The sequence below is a fragment of the Budorcas taxicolor genome, chromosome 19, assembly GCF_023091745.1.
Source record: "Budorcas taxicolor isolate Tak-1 chromosome 19, Takin1.1, whole genome shotgun sequence".
Lineage (NCBI taxonomy): Eukaryota > Metazoa > Chordata > Mammalia > Artiodactyla > Bovidae > Budorcas > Budorcas taxicolor.
Window position 1 is genome coordinate 13,665,281 of NC_068928.1, and position 26,837 is coordinate 13,692,117.

Consider the following 26,837-nt stretch of genomic DNA (forward strand, 5'->3'; position numbering starts at 1 on the left):
GAAGGAGGGGCGCGCGCGGCGGCCAGCCCGCAGACGCCGGGAGCCGCGCAGCAGAGAAGAACGCTGGCCGCGAGCCTGGGCGAGCCGGTACGGGGCCCGCGGGCTCGGGCGGGGGGCGGCGGGCGGGCGGGCGGGACTTGGCGCCGACCGGGCCCCGGGGCCCCTAGCCGGAGCGGACTGCTATGGGCCCGCGGGAGCCGGGTCTCCAGAAACTTTGTGCCGGCGTCCCCCACCTGCTCCCGGGCGCTTCTCGCATCTTCTGGTCGGCGGGGAGAGGAGAGGCCCGGCGACCTCCGCCGCGACCCCTCCTTCCCGCCCGGCCCCGCCTCGCGGGCGCTCGGAGCACCCCCCCGTCCACTCCGGCCGCCCACCCGGGCTGCTCTCCTGCTGCGGCGGCGCCTGGGCCCGGGTCCCGGCCCTCGGCTCCTCGCGAGCATCCTCTCTGCTCCCCTCCCCCTCCCTGACCCCTCTGCTCCCCGGTCCAGCCATGGCCTCTCTCTGCCTCCTAGCCCCGCCGCCACCGTTCGCCCGCTCCGAGCCTCGGGAGCGTCGGCGGCTTCTTGCCTCTTCCGAAGGTTTCTGGTGCATTGATAGAAGCAACTTGACTTTCAGCAATGCCAAGTATTCAACTTGAGGGTTTCTCTACGGTGGTGGATTGGTGTGCACAGTGCCAACGTTATCTTTTTATTTCTCTTAAGTACCCTTGCTCCAAAGCGAAGTTGAGTTCTTGTTTGTGTGCGCGAGGAGTTAGTTGCATGCTGTATGTAGCTGCCCTCTCTGGACTGCATATTTTATTTAGGTGGATGTTGCCAATGGTACCAGCTAGTGTTATGGTAACTGGGCATCCCAGAGGCAAGGGAAAGAGGTGTGACTTTAAAATGCAGTTCTACTGTGTAGGGATTTTTTTTTTTTTTTTTAAGTACCGTGTTCTTTTCATCCAGGAAGACCTCAAGGGCATTTAGCATGTGTTAACTAGCTGTTCTTAGTTTTATGAGAGATAGGTAAGGAGCAGTACCATCCTATTTTACAGATGTGAACATGAAGGCAAAAAGTCAAGTCCTGATTCTTTACTCATCTGAAAGGAATATAGACCAGAGTTCCTGGAATTCCTAGTCCATGAGGGATTCTTAGTCAGAAGTGTCATGGAATGTTGGAACTGACTCCCTGAGATTGTACAGAGCAGTTAAAAGCCACAGAGGCTGGAACTGTCAGCATCTCCATGCTTGAGACTCAGCGGTGTCACAAAGTTAAGTGACACCATACAAGTCATAGCTGCTCTCCGTGTGTTTCCTGCTCTTTACAACCAGAGGAACAAAGGTGCTGTATTCTTTCCAAAGTTACCTGAACGTGTATGGAAGCTCCACTTTCTTGAGGTGCGTTTGGTGTTTTGTGATTGTTCCTTGTTGTGGACTGCTGAAGGCCTCCATTCTCGGGTTGTTAGAAATGTGGGGAAGGAGGCACCCCTTAGAATGAATAGCTGCCTCTTCTTCACGAGACACCCCTGAGCCTTCACACCAGAGACAGGCTGAGGCAGGGCCCCTGGTCTGGGTGGGGGCAGAGGGTTGCCTGGTGGAGATAGGAAGGCGCCCTGCACGGGCGGCTTGACACATGGGCCCTATTCCTGCCTCCAGCTCTGACTCATCTTCTGACGCTTGGGGGAGGAGAGGTAGGTGCTTGATATTTTTGGCTTCCCCCCATAAAACGGGAGACAGTTTCCTTCATTCCAAGGCTTTTAAACGTCAGTGTCCACCGTGTCTACACTGAGTTCTCAGTTGAACTCTCTGACAGTGGTTGAATGTAGGTATGATTTCTGCAGTATTCTTTAATACAATGGTATATGTGTATATTCTTATTATTAAAAAAAAAAAAAAACTGGCCAGGTGTGTCCAAGAAATCCTTTAAAACTTCAGCATTTTAAAATGTTGGTTCTTAAGGAGGAATCTGTGTTTGGTAGATTCTTTTGCAATTGGGATTTTATTTTAAGGCAAGGTGGTTTACAAATACTTTTTCCCAGTATCACAAGAATTAAACATACTGTTTTAAACAATTAAAACTTTCTTTTGAGCATCTGTCCCCAGAGTAATCGCTGTGTATATTTTTATTGGTTTACGTGTGTTCTTTCAGACTTTGCTAAGCATTTTCTTGAAAGCCTGTTTGTACAGAATGATTCTTTTTTTCTGGCTTGTATAGTCTGAAAACCTCTAGCTTTTCTATTTTTTTTTTTTTCTGAGTGACATTTTTACTAAATTATTTTATTATTTTTAAGTATTAACTTTAAATGTCCTGTTTATAGGCACTAGGTTTCTGTCTAGAACAGGTAACTTTGTGCTTTTAGTCCAGCTGGCCATTAAGTTTTACTGACCCTGATAGCACTGGGAGTATTTGCTCCAGACAATAGGCAAATGATCCTTTCTTAACTTTAAGACAGTTAAATCATTAAGATCCTTGGTGCTTCTCTTGGTTGCAAAAGAAAACTTTGCCGTTAAAAAAAAAGAAATCTCTTATATTTGTCTTTTCTTTGCTTGTGAGGAGGCGTAAAAGGGAGTGGAAGGCGAAGGGAGTTGCTGAAGCAACAGTCCTGGGTGTAAACTTTGCGAGAGTTTAAGATGATAGCTTTAGTTATTTATGACAGCCTCACTGGGGTGAAGACAGAGAAAGGAAAATGTTAACGTTTTCCATGAAAACCGTTCAAATCAGTAATTTCAGAAGACAGGTGAGCAAAACAGAATTCACGTCCGAGAGTGTATGGGCTCCTGGCGGCCCAGTGGTTAGGACCCTGCAATTCGCTGCCGAGTCCTGGGTCTAGTCCCTGATCAGGGAACTAAGATTTCACAAGTTGCTGGGCACGGCAAAAAAAAAAAAAGAGTTTATGGGTTTCTGTGTGAGACATTTATTGAGACTTCTGCTGTGTCAGAAGTTAAGTGTCGGATACTGGAGTAGAAGGCAAATAAGGTCACTGACCTCATGAAACTGACAGGCGGTAGTGATGTTCCAAGCAGAAGGATTCTCTCCCCAGATTGGCCAGAATTTGTAAGGCTTCTGAATTCCTGAAATCCAACATTGTGTTTATTTAACCTTTCTTAAGTTGTGAATAGTAACACACAAAAGGGTATAAAACAGAAATGGATAACTTAATTATTTTAAAGAAAACACAGCTGTAGCCATCTTGCAGGTCAGGAAGCACGCTCTTCCCCAGTGACCACCTCTCTTCCTCACCCTAGAGGTAACCTAGCCAGTACGAGCTTCATTTTTGTGAAAATCATCCCCTTTCTCTTCGATAGTTATTCCAACCTAATATATGTATATTTTAATTAATTAATTTCATTTTTGGCTGCTCTGGGTCTTTGTTCCTGTGCACAGTCCTTCCTTGATTGCGGTAAGTGGGGGCTGTGCTCTCATTGTGTGGGGCAAGCTGCTTCTTGCAGCTTCTCTCGTTTCCGAACTTGGACTCTAGGTACGCAGGCTTCAGCAGTTGTGGCTCACAAGCTTAGTTGCCCCGAGGCATGTAGGATCTTCCAGACCAGGGTCTGAACTTGTGTCCTGAGCATTGGCAGGTGGATTCTTATCCACTGTACTGCTAGGGAGGTGCTGTCACCTGAAGATTCGTCTCTAAACAATATAGTCATTTTCCCCGGTTTTCATCTTTGTGCAAGTAGAATCAAAGTAGGTATCCTTGCAAATCCTCTTTTTTGGGGTGGCAGCCAGTGTCACATATATGTATATATGTAAGTGTGTGTATATATACATTCATTTATGTATTTACACACGTATATGATTTTTTGGTTTAAATTCTTGCTGCATTACAGTTTTTTTAAGATTCATCCATGTTGTTACCTGTGACTGTAATTATTGCATGAATATTCCACAGTTATCTATTGGTCATCTGCTGTTGATGGACGTCTGGGTTCTTTCTGGTCCAGGGCAGTTATGTGTACTGCTGTGTCATAGATGCGTGTATCCTCAACTTTACTAGCTGAGGCCAATTTTCCAAAGTGGTTGTACCAATTTACATTCCTCCAGTGGTGTCAGCCTTGAATTTGTAATCCACTGTGCTTGCTGTTTGGCCACAATATGTTTGGATATTTCCTGAGTGAATGAATAAATGTCACAGAGGTGGTTTGATTTGATCCCTGGCCCTTCCTGTACCACTGTATTTTTATATACTTACGTTTAATTGTATGGTTTGAACTAACATAACACCCAGTGCCAGAGACGGTTTTCCACTCTATGGCTGAGAAATATACAATAGAATTCTTCCAAAGATCTTTTTTTCTTAGATAGATGTGTAGTTATATGGGATTTAAATATTGCAAAAGGAAGCATTAAAAATTAAAGTGTCTAGTACTCTTGCCTGGAGAATCCCAGGGACAGGGGAGCCTGGTGGGCTGCTGTCTGTGGGGTCGCACAGAGTCGGACACGACTGAAGCGACGCAGCAGCAGCAGTAGTCTTGTAAAGGTTTTGGAAGACTTACCGCTTGGGCCACGAGATGCCTTGCGGTCGTGAGGTGCGTCGTGCTGGAGAAGACTTGCTTGGTGCCAGGCCCTGAATGTGCAGGCTTAGTGTGTGACGTGTGCAGGAACCCAGGCTAGTCGTTGTGAAAATGCCGTCTAAGGGAGGGTTGGTACTCACTCGCTTGTGTACACGTGCTGATCCCGAGAGGCACCAGCGCAGGAATTCCCTGGCAATACCAAAGGAACCACAGCTTCTGTGCTATGAGGAGAAATGCTTTCACAGTCTTTGAAATGTCCGTTTCTCCAGGTCTCCCTTCGTACTGGGTGGTAGAGGTAGTTCACAGCTGGGGTGGATAGTTCCTGCTCTCTGAGTAACCAGTTGCCGGGTTAACTTGAATCGCTTGTGTTTGGAGTTGCTAGCTGGATTTAAAACCGGTGTATGTGTGAGAGAGAGAGAGAGAGGAGAGGAGAGAAAGACGGAGGGACAGAGGATAGGGAGGTCTTGTCAGGACAATTATTAAATTATTAAGTCCAGGTGTGTGTTGAGCATCTCGTGTACCTGGTATTATCTGCTAACAGTCTGTTTATATCCTAGGGGCAGAATTACAGTTCTGTAGGTTCAGAAAACACCCTTCAACTGTCACCATGAAATTAACTGATAAACTAGCATCTGAAAAAAAAAAAAAAAAAAATGAAAACAGGGCTTCCCCGATAGCTCAGCAGTAAAGAATCCGCCTGCAGTGCAGGAGACCTGGTTCGATCCCTGGGTTGGGAAGATCCCCTGGAGAAGGAAATGGCAACCCACTCCAGCATTTTCCTGGGAAAATAGCCCAGTCCATAGGGTCACAAAGAGTCAGACACAGCTGAGTGACTAAGCACACACATACACACACAAAAGAATGTAAGATTTGTAATACTTTTTTATTTCTTCTGGAAGACATCTTGGAAAATGGCTAAGTTGGTCTATTTTCAGTCTTTACAAATCATGCATACTTTTTCACTCATTGTACTAAATAAAGGGTTCCCCCCCCAGATTCTCTATAAAATGACCATAATTTAAAAAAACTACTTATATATAAATTAGAACTTTTTGAGAAAAGATACCCATAGGAGGAAGATGAAAAGTAGAGTCAGAACCTCTTAGTCTTAGTGATGGGGGAGATATTTGTGTTTTTTGATATCCTTTTCCAAAGGATATAATTTACAGAGGAACTGCGTTTTCCCCCTGTTGCAGGGAAGAGGAGGAGCTCTGGCGCCGAGGTCACGGCCCTGCCTGCTCACCTCCTCATTTCCCATTCTTACCCTTCTGTTGACAGAGAGTGACTTCCCATCCAGTTTGGTCAGCTTTCTGCTACCATCCGGAGGTCTCCGTGGACAGAGGGGCCCTTTTGAAATTCATATGCAGCTGCAACTGCTGGGCCCACTGGTGGCTTGTCCCAGAACAGTTTCATCGTCAGTGGACCGTGGCAGGTCTTTTTGACTCTTTAGGTCTTTGAGGTTGTGGAATGGCAGGAAAAAACTCTTTAACAAGAGGGTGTTGCTTCTGTTGACGAGTAAACAGAGATGTAGCGGATAGAGGACCACTGGAGCCTTCCAGCCAGCAGCCAGGGAGTCTCGTGCAGGATTCTCATGCAGGGTCCTTAGGGCCACTTGGAAAATTATTTCTCTGCCATCTACTCTGATGGCTTTATACCATGATTTCAGGGGTAGGCAGTTTTTTTCCTTTGAAGGGTCAGATAGTACATATTTTAGGCTTGTGGGTCATAGAGTTTCTGTTGCAACTATTTAACTTGCTGTTTTAAACGTAACTTGTGACGCAAAAAGGCCATAGTTAATATGTAACAAATGAGTGTGGCTGTGCTCGAGTAAAAACTTGACTCATGAGCACTGAAATTTTAATCTCATACACTTTTTGTGTGCCATGGAATGCTGTTCTTTTGAGTTCTCTGTTAACGATTTAGAAATGTATTATCCATTCTTAGCTCATGGGCGGTAGAGAAAGAGATGACTGACCAGACATGGCCCGCCTGCCACAGTTTGCCGGCCCCTGATTTGAACAAGAGTAGAGTTTAGGTTCAGGGGGCTTCCCAGGTGGCGCTAGTGGTAAAGAATCGGCCTGCCAATGCAGGGGATGCAAGAGACGCGGTTTCGATCCCTGGGTTGGGAAGATGCCCTGGAGAAGGAAATGGCAACCCACTCCAGTGTTGCTGGGATAATCCCATGGACAGAGGAGCCTGGCAGGCTAGAGTTCATGGGGTCGCAAAGAATCAGACACAACTGAGCAGGCACACAAAATGAGGTTCATAGGCCAGTGGATTCTCATCTAGCATGTGACGGGGGAGCCTGCCGTCTATGGGATCACACAGAATCGGACACGACTGAAGCGACTTAGCAGCAGCAGCAGCAGTAATTAGTGTAATCTACAAAGAACTATGTGTATTATCTTTTTGTGTCAGACTATTCTTAGTTTTGGCTGCACAGGGTCTTTGTCGCTGTGGGTGGGCTTTCTCTAGTCTCAGCGGCTTCTCTGGTCACGGAGCACAGGCTCTAGGGTGTGAGGCTCGGGGGTTGTGGCGCTTGGGCTCTGTTGCTCCACGGCATGCGGCATCTTCCTGGATCAGGGATTGAGCCCATGTCTCCTGCACCGGCAGGAGGGTTCTTTATCATAGAGCCACCAGGGCAGCCCAAGATTATTTCGTTAGGAGACAGGTAAAGCCAAGGGAATAACTTCAGGATACTATGTTCTTTGACTCCTGTTTAACTAAAACTTTGATTTCTCCCTTTGCTCCAGGAAGGCTAAGATACACAGTTGCTCTCAGAATTCGGGAAGCCTGCTGTCCTTGGCAGGGATATAGGGGTATGTGTGGCATTATTGGGTTCCCTCCCTCCAGCTAATGCGAGAGACCTAACCTGGTTATCTTGTTCAGCTCAGAAACTCTCATAGATGCCGCTTCCCTAGTGGCTCAGCTGGTAAAGAATCCGTCTGTAAGGCAGGAGACCTGGGTTCTTTCCCTGGGTTGGGAAGATCCCCTGGAGAAGGGAAAGGCTACCCACTCCAGTATTCTGGCCTGGAGAATCCCATGGACAGTCCATGGGTTGCAGAGAGTCGGACACGACTGAGCGACTTTCACTTTTGATTTATAAAGAAAAATGGGAGGTTAATTCATCAATAGTTTACAAATGAAGTTAATTTGGTATAAAAGTACTAAAAATGTGGAATTTGGCCAGGGGTATGAGAAAGCAAGCCCTGTGGGGAGAAAGTCGAGGCTCACAGCTTGAGTTTTAAAGATGTTGATCTGTCCAGTGAGACGTCAGATGGTTAGATGATCAGAGTGCTCAACTCTCCACTCTTGAGCTCTTAGTCCTATGAAGTTTATTCTAATTTTTAAATTCATTTTTGGCTTCTTTAAATTAATAATGAACATCTAAGTACTGAGATCTTATTTGTGAATGGACCTGCGATATCACGATTCTGCTTTTCAAGGAATTTTGAGGCAAACTTATACTTACCTTGGGTTTAGTTGCTGATGTGTGGTTTTCTTCTTTTCTTTTTTTTTTTTTTTAATACTGTGGGTCAGGCTTTCCTGGTGGCTCAGACAGTAAAGCATCCACCTACAATGCGGGAGACCTGGGTTGGGAAGATCCCCTGGAGGAGGGCATGGCAACCCACTCCAGTATTCTTGCCTGGAGAATCCCAATGGACTGAGGAGCCTGGAGGGCAAAGAGTTGGACACAACTGAGCGACTAAGCACAGCACAGCTGAATACTGTGGATCCAGATGTTCTTCCCTATGGAAATCAGAGTTTACCAGGAATCTATGATTCATGTTAAAGTATTATTTGTATAGGCTGTGGCATAATTTGGTTTCCACTTATTACCAAACAAGCTTAAATGTGATTGTGGAAATATTGCACCCATTTTCTTGGTTCAAGTTGATCAGATTTTTCACACCCAAAGGCCATCTCATACCACTTAGCGGTTTAGGCTATTTTAGATGAATATCCATGTTACAGATAAAGCACTGTCAGACCAGCCTTCCACTCCATAATCTCTTTCTTTCTGTAGTGTTTGTTTTCTTCCCTGGTGAGATGTCCATTTTGGTGGTCTTCAGATCAGTCAGTCTGTTGTGGTCAGATTGTATGACTCATCGACAGATGAGCCACTCATGGAGAAGGGGCTCTGGCCCCAGTGGGGGTGCTCGCTTTCTGTGTAGAGTCTGGGAAAGCCTCTTGGCTTCCATTCACCTGATTCCTCATCTGGGGACCCTGAGAGCACAAGGACACTGGTCCCGGAGAGGCTGAGCACGCTCGTGTGGCTTCAACAAAGCAGGCGCTCAAGTTTGCCTCAGCAAGTCCTGCGGGACCGACAGAGGCAGATTAATGAGACCTGCACGTCTCGCCCTTCAGTGTGTGTACAGCTTACCTGGGATCTTGTTAAGCTGCAGAATCGGATTCTGCAGGTGTGGGATGGGGCCCTAGATTCTGCATTCAAGCTCCAGGTCGATGGCTGCTGGGCCCTGGACCACATTTTGTGAGCAGTGAGGGGCTATAGAGAAGGGCTGGTGTTCTTCATTTGGAATCTCCAAATAGGGAGACTTCTTGCAAAGCAGGAGCGGAACGGCGCCTTCTTTAAATGGATTGGAGAAAAAGCATGATAGTGTAATTCTGAGACACTTGCCCGAGAATCAGCTCAGGTTTTCAGCACCACTGACTGTTTTGCTTTGTCTTGACCCTGTGCCTTCTCTGCGTTGCTGCAGCACTCACTGTTTGCACCGCTCACTCAGTTCACTTACTGTTAGTCTATCTCTTACTGTTGCTCACCTGTTTTATATGTGTTTCTTGTGTCGTCTCTTGAAGATGATAAAATCCTAGCACAGGGTGATGTCTCTTGTTATCTTATATCCCTGTTCTGGTGATTCTTGGTGCATAGCACACCATTCCAAAACTCAGTGGTGTAAAAGTCATTTTTCTTTTGCTCACAGATTCATGTAGGTCAAGAATTTGGACCTTATGTAGTAAGGACAACTTGTCTTGGCTCCACAGTGTCTGGAGGTGACTTGATGATTGGGAGCTAGGTTCACTGTGGTGTCTTTTTAAAAAAAATATATTTTCATTTATTTCTTTGGCTGTGCTGGGTCTTAGTTGCAGCATGTGGGATCTCGTTTCCTGACCAGGGATGGAACCCAGGCCCCCTGCATTGGGAGTGTGAACTCTCGGCCACTAGGCCTCCAGGAAAGTCCCGAGAACCACTGAGGTGTCTCGATTCACATGTTTAGCAGTTGATCCTGGCTGTCAGCTGGGACGTCTGCTAGGCTGCTGGCTGGAACTCCCACAAGTGACCTCTCCACACGGTGACTCTGGCTTCTTTGGGCTGCCTCACAGCGTGGCAGCTGGGTTCCAAGAGCACGTGTTAGGAGACCAAGGAGAGGTGTATGACCTGTTCATGATCTAGCCTCAGAAGCATCATCTCTTCTGTACTGTTCTGGTTGGTCACACGGGATGCAGGGTGTTACTGTGGCCATTTCCGGCAAAGACGTTCTGCCATGGTCCCCAGCAGCACACGCGGCAGGAACTCAGTAAACACTGTTGTGTGAACGAGCAACAAATATCTTAAACATCCAGGGGGAGGAAGACCAGATTAAAAAACTCAGCTCCAAACAGGAACCGACTGCCCCTGGTCCGAGTGCCTGCCTGCTTTCACCTTTTACAGGTAGTTGTTTATAGCCTCTTCTTACTCCGTTTCCAGCATGAGAATCTGTGAGTTTATCAGTGGAGCTCAACTCGTGAAGTCTGTGCGCCTCTGTCCCTGTCGGCATGCTTTTCTCCCTGCTCTCATCAGGCAGACTACTCCTGTCTTCCTTTGGACTGTGGTCTGTTCCCCACCCAGCTGCTGGCTAGGGTCTTACAACGATAAGCCTTTGTTAGGCTCAGTTCATGGGCTGGTGGGTGGTCCATAGGAGTATATTGAGATGTCAGCCAGGCCATGACGATGACGACACAGGCAGTTACTCTACAGCTACACCCTAGGGGAATATCTGTGGCCAAACTATCAAAATGGTGATTCTCAGATTCCTTAGTTCTTTGTGTGTTATGTATATCTGTCCTCTCCCCAGCCATTGGCATCAGTTAAATTATATGGCAGGAAAAGCAAAAACAACCCCTCCTCCAAATCTAAGATGTTTTAGCAAATTAGCTTTCCAAATTTAGCTCTCCAGATAAGTGAGAACAGTTTGTGACTATCTTTTATTTCGTTTTAACATGAATGCAGCTCAGTATTTGTTTGAATTTTTATTTTCAATGTTTTATCAGAAAGTGTTTTTTTTTTCCCCCTTAAATTTTGCCACACTGTGATTTTTATTTGTAAGAGTTAACTTTTCCCCCCCAGTGGAACACATTTCTTTTATTTAATATGTTTTGAATATTTATATTTATTTGGCTCCTCCAGGTCTTCGTTATTGCACACGGGATCTTTATTTGTAGCATTCGAACTCTTAGCTATGGCACGTGGGATCTAGTCCCCGACCAGGGATCAAACCCAGGCCCCCTGTGTTGGGAGCACAGAGTCTTAGCCACTGGACCAGCAGGGAAGTCCCCCCAGTGGAACACGTTTCTGATTTAATAATGAAATATAATGAGAGAAGTAGTATTTATTTACTTACAGCAATGTAGGCTAATGCCTCTATTTTGATAATTTTAAGGGTTGGTTTTTTTTTATTTAAAGTAGACATTTAATGGAAGAAGAAAATGTGATTACATAGGCTTTTTGTGTATTAAAAAAAATAAAAAGTATAGGCCTCCAGTATATATTACAAACCTCTGAAATTCCTAAAGGTAAAAATATCTTAGATCATTTTAAAGGGTCATCACTGGCACTACTGTGGCCATTTTTTCTGCCAATTCAAAAGAAGAAAAAGCTGTAGATAGAATTTCAGTTCTTAAAGTCCTCATTCTAGGGGTTTTCTTGTCGTGACTTTCTTTTTTTAAGGTAGCTTCTGTGGCAGTGGGATGTGTCCTGTGGATAGACTGACTGCAGGTAGCCAGTCTGCACCTGCTCCGGTTAGATCCTGGCGCCCACATCCCAGGAGAGCCCCAGCTGTTGTTGAAGCGTATGCTTTCCTGAGGTTACAGGCCCCCTCGGTCGGCACTAATGCTGCATTTTGTCTAGCACTTAGATCTTTGATGTTCGTTATTCAGAGACCAGCATCATCCCTGACATTTCTTATAACTTGTTAAAAAAAACCCAGCTCTCAGGTTGGTTTAGGACAGCTCCTCCTCTTTGTCCTTCACCTCACCCCCATTCTCCTGGCCCAGAAAGCATTTGTTCCCTCTCAGAAGTAAATGCAGCTGAGCGCTGTGGACGTCAGTGAGTGAGCCGAACACCATGGACAGCGGCGTGGACATTCTTTGGCGTTCTCTCTGGTCACCCTTGTCCCAGAGGCCCGGGCGCTGCAGTGGGAGCGGTGCTGTCACTCACAGGGCACCTTGGAACCCCTGACCCCGCAAACCCGGTCAGTCTTTCACTTTCCCAGTAGATACCCTGTTTTCCCTGCAGACGTTCACTGAGTTGATTTTGACACACCTGTGAGGTCATGCCCATGTTTTCTTGTATTCATTTTGATCAGACTCTGCTGATCTTAGACGTGAAGCAGACTAGGGCTTCTTGCTCTGCCCTCCCGGGGCCTGCTCCTCGCGGTGGTCCCTCCCTCTGCCATCAGGAGGGCTTTCTGGGACCTGGAGGCTGTACAGTCTGTGGCGCTGTCTCTGTCTTCTGGGCAGGAGGAGAAGCCGGAGCAGCTCAGCCTCTCTGGGTCAGTCTTTTCTGTGTGGAGCCTTTGATCTGCTTAGGCAGAGCTAAGGCCTCTCTCATGCACCGAAGGCACTGGTGGCTGGGGGCGCTGGAAGGGTGGGCGAGGAGGCCGCAGCCGCGCCCCGTGGGCACCATGAAGCTGGCTGTGGGCTTGAGCTGGAAGCCCGGATACCTTGGGCCTCTTCTTGTGAAGAGCCCTGCGCCTTGCCCTCTCCCAGCTGAAATGCCTCACCGTTTCCGAACCTTGAGTTTTCCTGTCTGCGAGAAGGGTTTGGGAGTCTCGGTCAGAGGAGCGTCTGTATACTTGTGCCCTCTGCGTGCTCTCTGGCAGAAGTTGTTTTTTTGAACCTTGGATTCGGCTTTGGCAGTTTAAGCAGGCTTCTGGCACGAGACTGGCAAGCAGCAGCAGGGAGGGAGCATCCTGTCTGTCTCGCTTGGATTCTGCCCCAAGGATCCACAATCTGCTTCCTTTTCCCTGCAGCACCAAGTACCCTCTCACTGCCCAGCGAAGGAGGGGTTAACTGAGTAAGCTAGGCTTTCAGCCCACCCATCCCTTACCCGTGGCCCTTGATGAAGACCTTTCCGCTGAAAAGGCCAGTGAGCCTGGGACCCCAGCCTCAGGAGGGCAAGTGGCTTCCCAAACAGGGTAATTATTTGGGAGACCACAGGACATGAGTCCCTCTTAATTAGACAGTAACTGGATAACCTGGTTGGAAATTTGATTAGCATCTTCCACATTGAGGAAGGAGTTATCACCAGCAGCTCAGAAGCCTTACGTGGTGTGTTTATTGCCGCGTGGTGACTTTGCTTTTTAAACTATTAGGATTCTGCCAGGGAGAGACTTGGAAGCGGCATGAGACTGCGCTCTGCTGCAGGACGGGCTGTCCTCCCAAAGTTCTGCCTGTTTCCATGTACATCTAACCCTCACATCTGCACTCATTTCCTCACACAGCTGCTTCCTTGTTTGTCTTCTTGATGTGATTTCACCTACACACGACCCCTGTGTCACTGGTCGGCCGATGTGGGCCCCACATGAGGGGTGGTAAGCCTGGGAGAGGCAGCTCCCTTGTAGCGAGCAGTTTCTGAGACACTGAGGGGTCAGCACCGGCACTCTGAGTGCCTCAGTCTGGAAGGGGAATCGGGGCGGCGCACCACGGCATCACCCCTGCAGGGGTGCTCATTGTCCCCCCGACCAGCAGCAGCAGCGTCACCTGGGAAATAAACGCCAGCTCCCGAGCCCCCTCTCCCAACCACTAAGTCAGGACCTCTGGGGGCGGGGCTTAGCAGTCTGCTTCAACAAGCCCTCCAGGTGGTGCTGATGCTCGCCAAGTGTGAGAACCACTGCAGTATAGAGCTGCAGAACGTTCCGTCAGTTTCAGGAATACCACGTAATGATTCCATGTTTGTACACACTGCAGAATGGTCACCACGGTAAAGTCTGTCACCGTAGTTAACAAGGTTTTCTTGTGGCAAGAACTTCTAAGATTATCCTCTTAGCAGCTTTCAAATATGAGTGCAGCGCTGATGGTAGTCCCCATGCTATGTATCACATCCCCGTGACTGACTGTAAAACTGGAGGTGTGTCTCTCTTAGCCCTCCTCATCCATTTACTCCCCACCTCTGAGAACCAGCAGCCGGTTCTCTGTAGCTTGGAGCTCTTTTCCCTAAGGGTCCACGTGCAGCTGCTGCTCTGCAGCATTTGAGTCACTTCACCCGGCCTGGTGCCCTCAGGATCCATCTGGGTTGTTCTAAATGGCAAGGTCGCCTCTTTTTTATGGCTCATTAATATTCCATGGTGTTTGTATCTGTACTGCATTTTCTTTATCCATTCATCCATGCATGGACACATTAGGTTGTTTCCATGTCTTGGCGGTGAACGTGGGGATGCATCTATCTTCTTGAGTTAGTGTTTTTATTTTTGTTGGATAAATACCCAGAAATGGAATTGCCAGCTCATGTGGTAGTCCTATTTTTAACTTTTTAGGGACCCTCCATATGGTTTTCTGTAGTGGTTGTACCAACTTATATTTGCATAAACAGTGCACAGGGGTTCCTTTTTCTCCACATCCTTGCCTATACTTGTTATTTCTTGTCTTTTTGATAGTGAAGTGAGGTTTTGGTTTGTATTTCCCTATAATTAGTGATGTTGAATACCTTTTCATGTACCTGTTGACCATCTGTATTTCTTCTGTGGGAAAACGTCTATTCAACCCTCTGCCCATTAAAAAAAAATTTTTTTTTCTATTGAATTGCATGCACTTTTTATATAGTTTGCACCTTAACCCCTTATTGGTCAAATCATTTGTAAATATTTTCTCCCATTCCATATGCTGCGTTTTTTTTGTTGTTGTTGTTTAGCTTCCTTTGCTGTGCAGGGGCTTTTTACCTTGATGTTGTCCTCCTCGTTTATTTTTGCTTTTGTTGCCAAACCCAAAAATCGCTCCTAAGACCAGTGTCAAGGGGCTTGCCTCCTAGGTCTTCTTCTCAGAGTTTTATGGTTCCATCCTTTTATTATTGTGGTGTGTCACACTGATTGATTTCCAGATGTTGTACCACCCTTGAATTCCTGCGATAAATGGCACCAGATCATTGTGTATGATCCTTTTAGTATATTCAGCAATATAGTTTGTCGATATTTTGTCAAGTTTTCCATTAGGTTGATCAGAGATCCTGGTCTGTAATTTTCTTGTGGTGTCCTTGTCTGGTTTTGGTATTAATGTTATGCTGGCCTTGGATGAGTGTGGAAGTGTTTGCTCCTCCTCTGTGTTTTAGAAGAGTTTGAGGATTGGTACATATTCTGTAAATGTTGGGTAGAATTCACCAGAAAAGCTGTCTGTGTCTTAAATTTTGTTCATTGGTGGCACGGGGTTGTGGGACGTGGGGGTTGATTAGGGATTCAGTCATCTTCCTGGTTATTGGTTTGTTCAGATTTTTTATTTCTTCATGATTCAGCCTAGGTGTATAATTACTCCTCTGTATTTCTGTTGTGTATCAGTTGTGAAATTTTTTCCTTCACGCCTGATTTTGAGTCCTTTGTGTGTGTGAGTCTAGCTAAAGATTTGCCAGTTTTATTTATCTATTCAAGGAGTGACCTTTTAGTTTCATTCATCTTTCATATTGTCTTTTTAAAAACGTTGATTTGCTTGCTTTGGGGCTTAGTCGCAGCACGCCATCTTTGGTCTTCGTGGCCGCCTGCGAACTCTTGTTGCAGCCTGTGGGGTCGAGTTCCCCGACCAGGGGTCACACCCAAGCCCCCTGCAGCGGGAGCTCCAAGCCTCCGCCACTCAGCCGCCAAGGAAGTCCTTCTTATCTTTCATAGACTCTGTTTCTTTCCACTCTGATCTTCGTTACTTCTTTCCTTTTACTAACTTGGGACTTTGCTCTTTTTCTGGTTCCCTGAAGCGTCGAGTTAGACTCTGAGATCTTGTTTCTTGACGTGCAGGCAAAAGTTTGGTATGCTGTATCTCCACTTCGATTTGTCGCAGGCATGCCTTGATTTCTCTTTTGTTTTCTTCTGTGACCCATTGGTTGTTCAGTAACATGTTGTTTAATCTCCACTTATTTGCGGATTTTCCAGTTTTCTTCTTGTGATGATCTCTAGTTTCAGACTGGTGTGATTGGAAAAGATGCTTGATGTGATTTCAGTCTTAAGTTTATTAAGAGTTGTTCCGTGGCCTGAGTATATGATCTGTCTTGGAGATGGTTGCACATGCACTTGACAAGAATATGTATTGCGTTGCTTTTGGATGAAACGTTCTGTATATATGTGTTACGGTTACCTGGTCTAACGTGTTTGTTTAAAACTGACGTGTCCTTACTGACATTCTGTCTGGATGATCTGTCCATTGATGAAAACGGAGTGTAAAGGCCCGTATTATTACATCACTGTCTCCTTCTCCCTTGAGGTCTGTTAATATTGCTTTATATATTTAGATGCTCCTATATTGGGTGCAGAAACATTTACAAATGTTTTATCCTTTTGTTGACACCCCCCACCCCTTATCATTATGTAATGCCCTTCGTTCTCTCTATTTTAAAGTCTGTTTTGTCTAAGTATAGCTACCCCAGCTTTCTTTTGGTTTCCATTTGTATGAAATATCTTTTCCCAGCTTCACTTTCAGTCTGTATATCCTTACATCAGAGGTCGGCAGCACATCTTTTTTTTTTTTTTTAAATCCATTCAGCCACTTTCTGTCTTTTGACTGTAGAATTTAGTCCGTATACATTTAGAGTAATTATTGATGAGTCTGTCCTTCCTGCCATTTGGCTCGTTGCTTTCTGGCTGTTTTGTAGTTTCTCTGTTCTCTTGCTGTCCTGCTTTGTGGTTTGCTGGTTGTATTTATTTATTTGTGGCCGCACTGGGTCTTCATTGCTGCACGAGGGCTTTCTCTAGTTGTGGAGTAGGGGCTCCTCTTTAGTTGCAGCGTGCGGGCTTCCCATCGTGGTGGCTTTTCTTGTTGCGGAGCACCAGCTCCAGGGTGCTCAGGCTTCAGTGCTCGCAGGGCGTGGGCTCAGGAGTCGTGGCACACGGGCTTAGCTGGCCCGCAGCATGTGGACTGTTCCTGGAGTGGGTTGAACCCGTGTCTCCTGCATTGGCAGGTGGATTCTTAACCCCTGGGCCACCAGGGAAGTCCTGATGGTTTTCTGTAGTAGTATGTTTAGATTCTTTTATTCCTCAGATCTTTTGTGAATCTCTCGTGAATAGGTTTTTGCTTTATGATTACCGTGAGGGTTACACACAACTTATCAACAGTCAAAGTTTCAGTCATTCTAAAACTCTACATTTTTACTCGATCCCCCACATTTTTTTTTGTTATGTTTTACACCATTTTATCTTGTATATCCCTTAACTCTTATATTTTTGCTAGTGTATTTTTTAACCTTCATACTGGCTTTGTGAGTAACTCATCCATACTACCTTTACGTCTTATTTTTCTAAATTGTACTATATTCACCTCTACCAGTGAGATATATATTTTCATATATTTTCCTGCTACTACTTAGTGGCCCTTATTTTTCAGCTCAAGAAAGTTCCCTTAATTCTTGTAAGGCCGGTTTACTTTTCGCTAGTCTGGAAAACTTGATCTTTAAATTCTGAATGACAGCTTTGCTGAGTATTCTTGTCTGGAAGTGTTTTCTTTCACATCTTGATTTCATCATGCCACTCCCTTCTGACCTGGAAAGTGTCTGCTGAAAACTTGCGGATAGTCTCCTGGTGGTTCCCTGTACGTTCCTGAGCTGTTTTCTTCTGCTTTTACGAAAGTTTTCTTGTGTTCTCACTTTTAACAGTTTAATTATAACGTGTCTTGGTATGGGTCTCTTTGACGTTGATTTGGAACTTTTCCAGACTTCCTGGATCTGAATGTGTTTTCATCCCTAGTTAGGGAAGTTTTCAGCACTTTTTCTTTTTTCTCATGCTGTGCTTATTTGCTCAGTCATATCTGACTCTCTGTGACCCCATGGACTATGGCCCACCAGGCTCCTCTGTCCGTGCGGATTCTCCAGGCAAGAATACCGGAGTGGGTTGCCGCACCCTTCTCCAGGGGATCTTTCCAACCCAGGGACTGAACCCAGGTCTCCGGCACTACAGGCAGATTCTTTACTGTCTGAGCCACCAGGGAAGCCCTGTAAATGCCTATCTGCTTGATGTTATCTCCCAAGTCCCTTAAGCAGTCTTCACTTTTTTTCCCCTTTTTTACTGCTCTGTTGGTTTGAGTTTCACTGCCCTGTGTTTGAGTTCATTAATCCTTTTCACTGTCTTCTAGTCTGCTGTTGAACTCCTCGAGTCTATTTTTCAGTGAAATTATTGTATCCTTCAAATCTGTGACTTCTTCTTTCTTATATTTTCTCTTTGTTGAAGTTCATTCATTCTTTCCTCGAGTGAGCATCATTAAGACCATGATTTTGAACTCTTTAACAGGTAAATCATTTGTCTCCATTTCAGTTAAGGACATTTTCTGAGGTTTTATCTTGTTCTTTCATTCGGAACATAGCCCTCTACTTCTTCATCTTCCTTAACTCTCTGTTGGTTTCTGTCCATTAGATAAAACAGCCACCTCTCCCAGTTTTGGAGGAGTGACTTTTTGGTTGTCTCTCAAATCTTTGTGATTGTCTGAGTGGCCTATTTTTAGTGGCTCCCGGTAGTTGCAGGTGGACCCCAGACTGTCAGAGTTCTACCGGGAAAGGTCTCAGTCCCCAGCTTGTAAAGTGTAAATTCACAGGCTTGTGGGACCACTAGCATTAAGTCCCACTGTCCACCAGAAACAGGTGATCCAGAGGTGTTCCCTGGGCCGCAGTCACAAAAGTTGGGGTACTAGATGAGTATGCAGATTCCTTTCTAGAAGATACCAGAGAGTTGGAGTGAGATCGAGGGAGAACAAAAGGTGGTGTCTGCCAGCCTCTGTTCCCGTCCCCAGAGCGTGCCCAAGCAGAAGCTCCCGGACAAGCAAATAGGCCTCTCACAGAAAGACTGAGAGTGTGTTGATACCTGTGTGGTGCCCCAGGGCTGGTAGCCAGCCCAGAACTGTGTTTGCCCCCAGAGGTAGGTGATCAAGAAGTGTCCCCTGGGTGGCAGCCTCAGAATCCAGGGCACCGCACACACGGGTGCTCTGGAACGCAGCAGAGGGACAGTGCGAGGATGGTGCTCACCCTCTGAGGCCTTTGGGGAGGGTTGTGGTAGCCTGCCCCACAGGTTGGAAGCTGTACCTGTTGTTTAAAAACTATTTAAAAATGGTAAATATGCACATGGCATATGACCCAGCCCTTCCCTCCACAGGCTTCCCTGGCGGCTCGGCCTGCATCGCAGCAGACCCGGGTTCAGTCCCTGGGTGGGAAGATCCTCTGGAGAAGGGAAAGGCTCTTCTGGCCTGGAGAGTTCCCCTGTATACAGTCCATGGGGTCGCAAAAAGCCTCGGACACGACTGAGCGACTTTCACTTTCCATTCCTAGGTAGTTAACCAGGAGAAAGGAAGGTGTGTATCCACACAAACACCTGTACATTAATGTTTACATCAACTTCACTTGTGCTAGTCTAAAACTAGCGTCAGTAGACGAACAAACTATATCTGCACAGTGGAATACTAGTCAGCAACAAAAAAGGAATGACTTATGAATAGACACAGTCACGGGTGAATGTGAAAGTAATTATGCTGCGTGAAAGCCAGACCAAACAGAAAAACCCTGCATCGAATGAGTCCACTGTATAAGTCTAGGAAACGTAAACTGTAGTGACAGAAGGTGGATCAGTGGCTGCTTGGGAATGGGGCTGGAGGGTGAGGGAGGCATGAGTTATAAAGGAGCGTGAGGACATTCTGGGCGTGATGGATGTGTTTATTATTTTGAGGTCATGGTGTCTTGAGTGTATGTGTGTCAAAACTCATCATTTTAGATCAAATTGTATGTCAGTTATAGCTCCACAGAGCTGTAAAAGAAAAAAAAAAGAAACTTTAAGTGTGATGGTCACCTGGGAAAGGCAGAGGGACAGACAGGAGAGGAACAAACGCTTTTTCCCGTCACACACACATTCTTTCCCATCATAGTTTATTGCAGGATGCCGTTCCTTGTGCTCACGAGTTCAGTTCAGTTCAGTTCAGCCGCTCAGTCGTGTCCGACTCTCTGCGACCCCACGAATCGCAGCACGCCAGGCCTCCCTGTCCATCACCAACTCCCCGAGTTCACTCAGACTGGCGTCCATCAAGTGAGTGATGCCATCCAGCCATCTCATCCTCGGTCATCCCCTTCTCCTCCTGCCCCCAATCCCTCCCAGCATCAGAGTCTTTGCCAATGAGTCAACTCTTCGCATGAGGTGGCCAAAGTACTGGAGCTTCAGCTTTAGCATCATTCCTTCCAAAGAAATCCCAGGGCTGATCTCCTTCAGAATGGACTGGTTGGATCTCCTTGCAGTCCAAGGGACTCTCAAGAGTCTTCTCCAACACCACAGTTCAAAAGCATCAATTCTTCGGCGCTCAGCCTTCTTCACAGTCCAACTCTCACATCCATACATGACCACTGAAAAAACCATAGCCTTGACTAGACGGACCTTAGTCGGCAAAGTAATGTCTCTGCTTTTGAATATGCTATCTAGGTTGGTCATAACTTTCCTTCCAAGGAGTAAGCGTCTTTTAGTTTCATGGCTGCAGTCACCATCTGCAGTGACTTTGGAGCCCAAAAAAATAAAGTCTGACACTGTTTCCACTGTTTCCCCATCTATTTCCCATGAAGTGATGGGACCGGATGCCATGATCTTCGTTTTCTGAATGTTGAGCCTTAAGCCAACTTTTTCACTCTCCACTTTCACTTTCATCAAGAGGCTTTTTAGTTCCTCTTCACTTTCTGCCATAAGGGTGGTGTCATCTGCATATCTGAGGTTATTGATATTTCTTCCGGCAATCTTGATTCCAGCTTGTGTTTCTTCCAGTCCAGCGTTTCTTATGATGTACTCTGCATATAAGTTAAATAAGCAGGGTGATAGCACGTTGTTTATCCATCCTGCATACAATATTGATAGTTTGCAACCGCTAATCCTAAACTCCCAGTCCTTCCCCTCCCCCACACCCCATCCTTTTTGACAAGTCTGTTCTCTGTATCTGAGTCGGTTTTGTAGACATATTTGTGTCCTATTTTAGATTTCACATATAAGTTATACCATATGGTATCTATTTTTCTGACTTCACTTAGTGTAATGATGTCTAGGCCCATCCCCGTGGCTGCAAATGGCATTATTTTGTTCTTTTTTATGGTTGAGTAATAGTCCACTGTGTGTGTTCATCACATCTTTATCCGTCCAGCACTTTCGGTGGTTTCCATGTTTGGGCTGTTGTTAACAGTGCTGTGAACACTGGGGTGCGTGTATCTTTTCAAGTTAGTTTTGTCTGGATGTCTGCCCAGGAGTGGGATTGCTGGAGTCAGGCATGACTTAGTGACTAGACCACATGCCCCATGGGAACTCTTGGGCTTCCCTGATGGCTCAGCAGGTAAAGAAGAGACACAGGAGAGATCCCTGGGTCGGGAAGATCCCCTGGAGGAGGAATTGGCAATCCCCTCCAGTATTCTTGCCTGAAAACCCCATGGACAGAGGAGCCTGGCGGGCTCCAGTCTGTGGGGTAGCAGAGTCGGCCGCGACTGTGACTAAGCACAGGTGGTAACTATAGTTTTCGTGCTGAGGAGCCTCCACTCTGCTCTCCATCGGGGCGGTACTGACTGCCGCTCCCCCAGCACTGCAGCAGGCTCCCTGTTCTCCACGCCCCCTTCTGCATTGGTTATTTGTTAACTTTTAAATTCCGTACATTCTGACTGGTGTGAGGTAGCACCTCATGGTAGTTTTGCGTTTCTCTAATAATTAGCTATAAGCATCTTTTCATGGGCCATCTGTATGCCTCTTGGTGTCTGGTATTAAGGTCTTCTGCCCATTTTTGGTTGGGTTTGGTTTGTTAAGAGCTGTACGAGCTGTTTATATATTTTTGAAATTAAGCCCTTGTCTGTTGCGTGATTTGCAGATATTTCCTCCCAGTCTGTAGGTTGTCTTCTTGTTTTGTTTATGGTTTCCCTTGCTGTGCAAAAGCTTGTAAGTTTGATTAGGTCCTATTTGATCATTTTTGCTTTTATTTCTATTGCCTTGGGAGACCGACCTAAGAAAACATTGGTACTATTTATGTCAGAGACTGTTTTCCCTATGTTCTAGGTGTTCTATGGTGTCATGTCTTATATTTAGGTCTTTAAGCCATTTTGAGTTTATTTTTGAGTGTCGTATATTCTCACTTCATTGATTTGCATGTGACTGGGGGAGGATCACATTTTTAATAATGCTGATTGGTGCTCACATTGTTGCATAAATGAGTAAATGAGAGGGCCGACATGGACAAGAAAACAAAAGGAAAGCCATTTCAGATTGCTCTCCACCACCAGCACCTCCTGGAGTTGACGTTCGTGGCCAAGGCCACCTCTGTAGTGCTGCTCCTTGGGGAGCTGGCTGGCTCCCTGCACCCGGCTTGGCCTGGTTGTTGGCACAGGGGAGAGAGTGCAGCTTCCTGAGCATTTCTTGCAGGCCCCGTGAGCAGAGCCTTACATTTCAATATGCTGTCTCTGAATCCTCCTCTCAAAAATTCATCTTTACTATGGCCAAAAGTGCACTTAATGACACACAACCCTTGGTGTGAAAAATCTTAACAAAAAGCTGAGACTTGGGTTGATAGTTTTCAAAATGTTTACCTGGTCTCAGCTGCAGCACAGGGCATATGAACTCAGTTCTTTAAGGTGCAGCACGTGGGATCAAGTTCCCTGACCGGGGATCGAGCCCAGGCCCCCTGCATTGGGAGCACGGTGTCTTAGCCACTGCACCACCAGGGAAGTCCCAGGTTGATTGATAGGTCTCACTGGCACATTCTTTAAATACACATGGAGATATGTTTAACACGCTTTCCACTTCCTAGCTTTATTCCAGTCAAACCCAGTTTCATAGTAAAAAACCCAGGAGGATTTCTTTTGATCTTCCTGATTGACCACATTCCCACCTCCTTGTCTTTCTACAGATCTGATTTGTATCCAGTCTGATCAGTAGTCTCTCACATAAGACTTTCCAGACCCAGGACTCCAGAGGAGCCAGGCACCTCACAAGTGAGTAGCCTCAGTGCCGCCTCTGTCTGTGAAACGGGGATGCTCTTCTGACTGGAGTCACTCCGGGCAGCCCTCGGGGCCCTGGGTGGGGGATACGCACACTTCTCAGGGTACAGACTGAAGTGGTATGAAAGACGACATGGGCATTCTGTTAACCTTTATTTCCAGCACACATCTTAAGCCAGGGGGGCGACACATCTTGGAGGTTAGAAAAATCTTGGGCTGAGGAAAGTGTATTTGGCCACATCCAGGGTCAGGTCAGCTAAAATGCTCATTAACTTAGACGAGTGAATTTTTGCTACCATGGCCTTGAAGTTACCTGGGATTGTTTCCATGGAAATGTCATAGCACAGGTATTCAGATGTCACAAATAATAAATATGATAGAGTTCGCTCTTTTAAATTATAAAGAGCTAAGGAGCTAAGGAGAAGGCAATGGCACCCCACTCCAGGACTCTCGCCTGGAAAATCCCATGGATGGAGGAGCCTGGTGGGCTGCAGTCCATGGGGTCGCTAAGAGTCAGACACGACTGAGCGACTTCACTTTCACTTTTCACTTTCATACATTGGAGAAGGAAATGGCAACCCACTCCAGTGTTCTTGCCTGGAGAATCCCAGGGATGGCGGAGCCTGATGGGCTGCCGTCTATGGGGTTGTACAGAGTCGGACACGACTGAAGCGACTTAGCAGCAGCAGCAGCAAGGTGACCATATGTTCCTGGCTTTTCTATAACTGATCCAATTCAGTATCTCTTTAGTTCACAAAGCCCATTCATTGGAATATAATACCTAAAGTGGTATCATTTTTACACCTTTGTAAGATCTCTATGTCTAGGGTTAGGCTTATGAAAATATGGCCATCATAGCTGTGGAGGTGGGCAGGAACATATGAAAGAGCACGGCCTTAGGCGGGATCAGAAGTTCTGATCTCTTCCTAATTACCACTGAACACCCCTCGGTAAGAGCAGGACCCTACAAGGCTGTTATTCAGGGATTAGCCGCACTTGTTTCTGTCTTTAACGTTCCCTAAAATAGGAAGACTTTCTCTTTAGTGCCTTTTTTAAAAAAAATCATCAGAGCGCTGAATTTTACATTGATTTTGCATGTTGGCATCTTTGACTACCTTTCCTGTTAATCAATGAAAATGATTTGTCTCCATCCTGTGAAGAATACACAATTACAGAAAATAACCATCTCCAATAGTCTCACCTTCCCATTCCGCAGACGCTGCAGAAGGCTGCCGTGAATCAGTAGCATCTAGGGTACTGACGGATACCTGTATCTTGCAGGAAGGCGACTGTAACTTCCGATTCCTTGGTGGAGGAAAACACCCCGCTCTGGTCTTGCTTCCAACGATGCAAGTGTGATTGCTGGCGTCTTCATGAGCTCCAGAGGTCACAGCACGCTCCCCCGGACTCTCATGGCCCCCCGGATGATTTCTGAGGGAGACCTAGGAGGCATTGCGCAGATCACCTCTTCGCTCTTCCTGGGCAGAGGCAGCGTAGCCTCCAACCGGCACCTCCTCCAGGCTCGTGGCATCACCTGCATTGTGAACGCTACCATTGAGATCCCCAATTTCAACTGGCCCCAGTTTGAATACGTTAAAGTGCCTCTGGCTGACATGCCTCATGCCCCCATTGGACTGTACTTTGACACCGTAGCCGATAAGATCCACAGCGTGAGCCGGAAACACGGGGCCACCCTGGTGCACTGTGCTGCGGGGGTCAGCCGCTCGGCCACGCTCTGCATCGCGTACCTGATGAAATTTCACAACGTGTGCCTGCTGGAGGCCTACAACTGGGTGAAAGCCCGGAGGCCCGTCATCAGGCCCAACGTCGGCTTCTGGAGGCAGCTGATAGACTACGAGCGCCAGCTTTATGGGAAGTCGACAGTTAAAATGGTACAGACACCGTACGGCATAGTGCCAGACGTTTACGAGAAGGAGTCCCGCCACCTGATGCCTTACTGGGGGATCTGAGCCACCAGAGCCCGCAGCAGCAGCCCCTCGAGCAGGCCCAGCATCTGCCACACGCCGTCTGCTCCCCTCCTCACCTTTCTTTCCAAATGGTGGACAAATGCTCCTCCCTGAAGTGTTTTTTTTTTACACTGGGTGTTTCATGTTTTATTTTGAGAGAGAGGGAAGGGAGGGGAGGAAGACACGGGGGAATGCTCACATTGCTACTAACATTTTTAAAACTAACATTTTGGAATAGTGTTTATGAAAATCTTGAACTGGCTTTTAAACAGTTTCAAGTTTCAGCATTTTTAACAATTTCAACAGTTTAATAAACTGTTTGGTTCTGCTCTGTTCTCAACCCCATGCCTCTTGGCATCATGGGAGGAGCTCAGTGCAAAAATCACTTTGGACCCCCATCAACCCTTTAGATACAGGCTTTGCCCAGGCTGCCAACCAAACAAATGCTTAGGGAACACTGATACCAGCATCAGTCTCCACTGGATCAGCCCTACTCTTTCCTTTCCTTCTATTATTTAGTGACTCTGTAAGTTAAAAAAAAAAGCCTTTATTATTTAGCTGTTAATTATAATGCAATCTGCTGCAAACACCCTCTTGGAATCAGTGTGCCCCAGGAGTATATTAGCATTATTTTTAATAAATACATCTGCTTAACATATTGGAATTTTTACTAATGAGAATTTCAGGGTGTGCGTGTGTATGTGTGTGTGTTGATGGACAAAAGATAGCTCTTGAGTAACCATTAAGGGTATGGCTCCTGTGAAAATTGTGAACACTACTTAAAACAGACACCCCCTTGAGTCGCATCCTTGCAGATGGGCGGTGTTGGCCTCACTCGCCACGCTGGGACAGGAGACACACAGCCTGCTGCACGCTAGTGAAGTGCAGCTCTCGGCCGTCTCCTGATAGCCGGAAGGCACCGAGGCAGTGAGTCCTCCATGAGAGAAGTTGTTTTTTAACAAAAGGTATGCCCCTCTGCCTGCCTACTGACTTACACAGAAATGCCCTGAACCAAGCCTCAGCAGCTAACACAATGGCTTTCTTTGCTGAAACCTGGGAATGTGCCACTGCCCCTCGTAAATCGGATGACACAACAGGGGATAGGTACATGTTTCTGCTAGCGTCTCTACTCCATGCGCCCCTGGGAAGCCACTGGGAGCTCCCAGGTTGCCCTTCCTTTTCCAGGAGAGCCACTTGTCCCAGCAACAGCTTGCTTTTACTTCATTTGCCAGGTAGGTTGTAGCCTGCTTATCCATAGAAAAATTTCCTAGGTTTTGGGTTTGTGTGGCAAGAAGCCCTATATATAATGCCAGTAGCTGAATATTATATAAATCATATTATTCAGACTTTACCTGGTTTGTGGCAGTGGTCTCCCTCTGCGTTCTAATTTTGAAAATTTGCCCACTTAAAAACATGTGCCGTTATTGTCTGCATGGGAAAATTAAAATGAAATTAAAAGTTTCTGTGGGAAATCAGAGCAACCCATAAACGCCCTGGCAGCACATGATCAAAAATCAGTCAGAAGATGGAACAATCTGCGGTTGCAGAGGCTGGGCTCCTCCAACATGAAGGCAAACTCTGGGGCTGGTGGTCTCTGGAGAAATACCCCAGACTCACTGTGCACAGGAGGACACCTGGTGGCAGAGGCTCTTTGTAATGAAGAGACTTCTCCTGCAGAGATCCTGGCAGACGTCCACGCTGGGGTGGAGCTCAGCGGGCTCCTAACGCTTAGGGAGTCTAACACCTTTCTCATCTAAATGTCAGAGTTTAGCAGCTAAAAGTCACAAAGGAAGCTGTGTGGCCTCCACGGTGTGAGGGGAATTTTCAGTAGAGATCCATATCATAAAGGCCCTATCATTTTTTCTAAGCTTAGGAACACACTAGTCATTAAATAAAAAGCAATTAGAAGGCACCTGTAAATAAATAATTATGTAGACGCACACCAAATATATTCAGATAATTTAAAATAAGCAACCTCTGTGAACTGCTAACAAG

At 46.4% G+C, this 26,837-nt stretch overlaps 1 protein-coding gene across 1 annotated transcript; it reads left to right on the forward strand.

The window, feature by feature from the left end:
- DUSP14 (dual specificity phosphatase 14) lies at window positions 1-26,040 on the forward strand. Its single transcript, XM_052657758.1, has 3 exons — window positions 1-87; window positions 22,785-22,869; window positions 24,157-26,040. The coding sequence occupies exon 3, from the start codon at window positions 24,249-24,251 to the stop codon at window positions 24,843-24,845; it is 597 nt and encodes a 198-aa protein (XP_052513718.1). The 5' UTR covers window positions 1-87; window positions 22,785-22,869; window positions 24,157-24,248; the 3' UTR covers window positions 24,846-26,040.
- Window positions 26,041-26,837: the final 797 nt, after the last annotated feature.

Coding starts and splice junctions, on each gene's coding strand:
- DUSP14 (XM_052657758.1), top strand. CDS start 24,249: ATGAGCTCCAGAGGTCACAGCACGCTCCCCCGGACTCTCATGGCCCCC.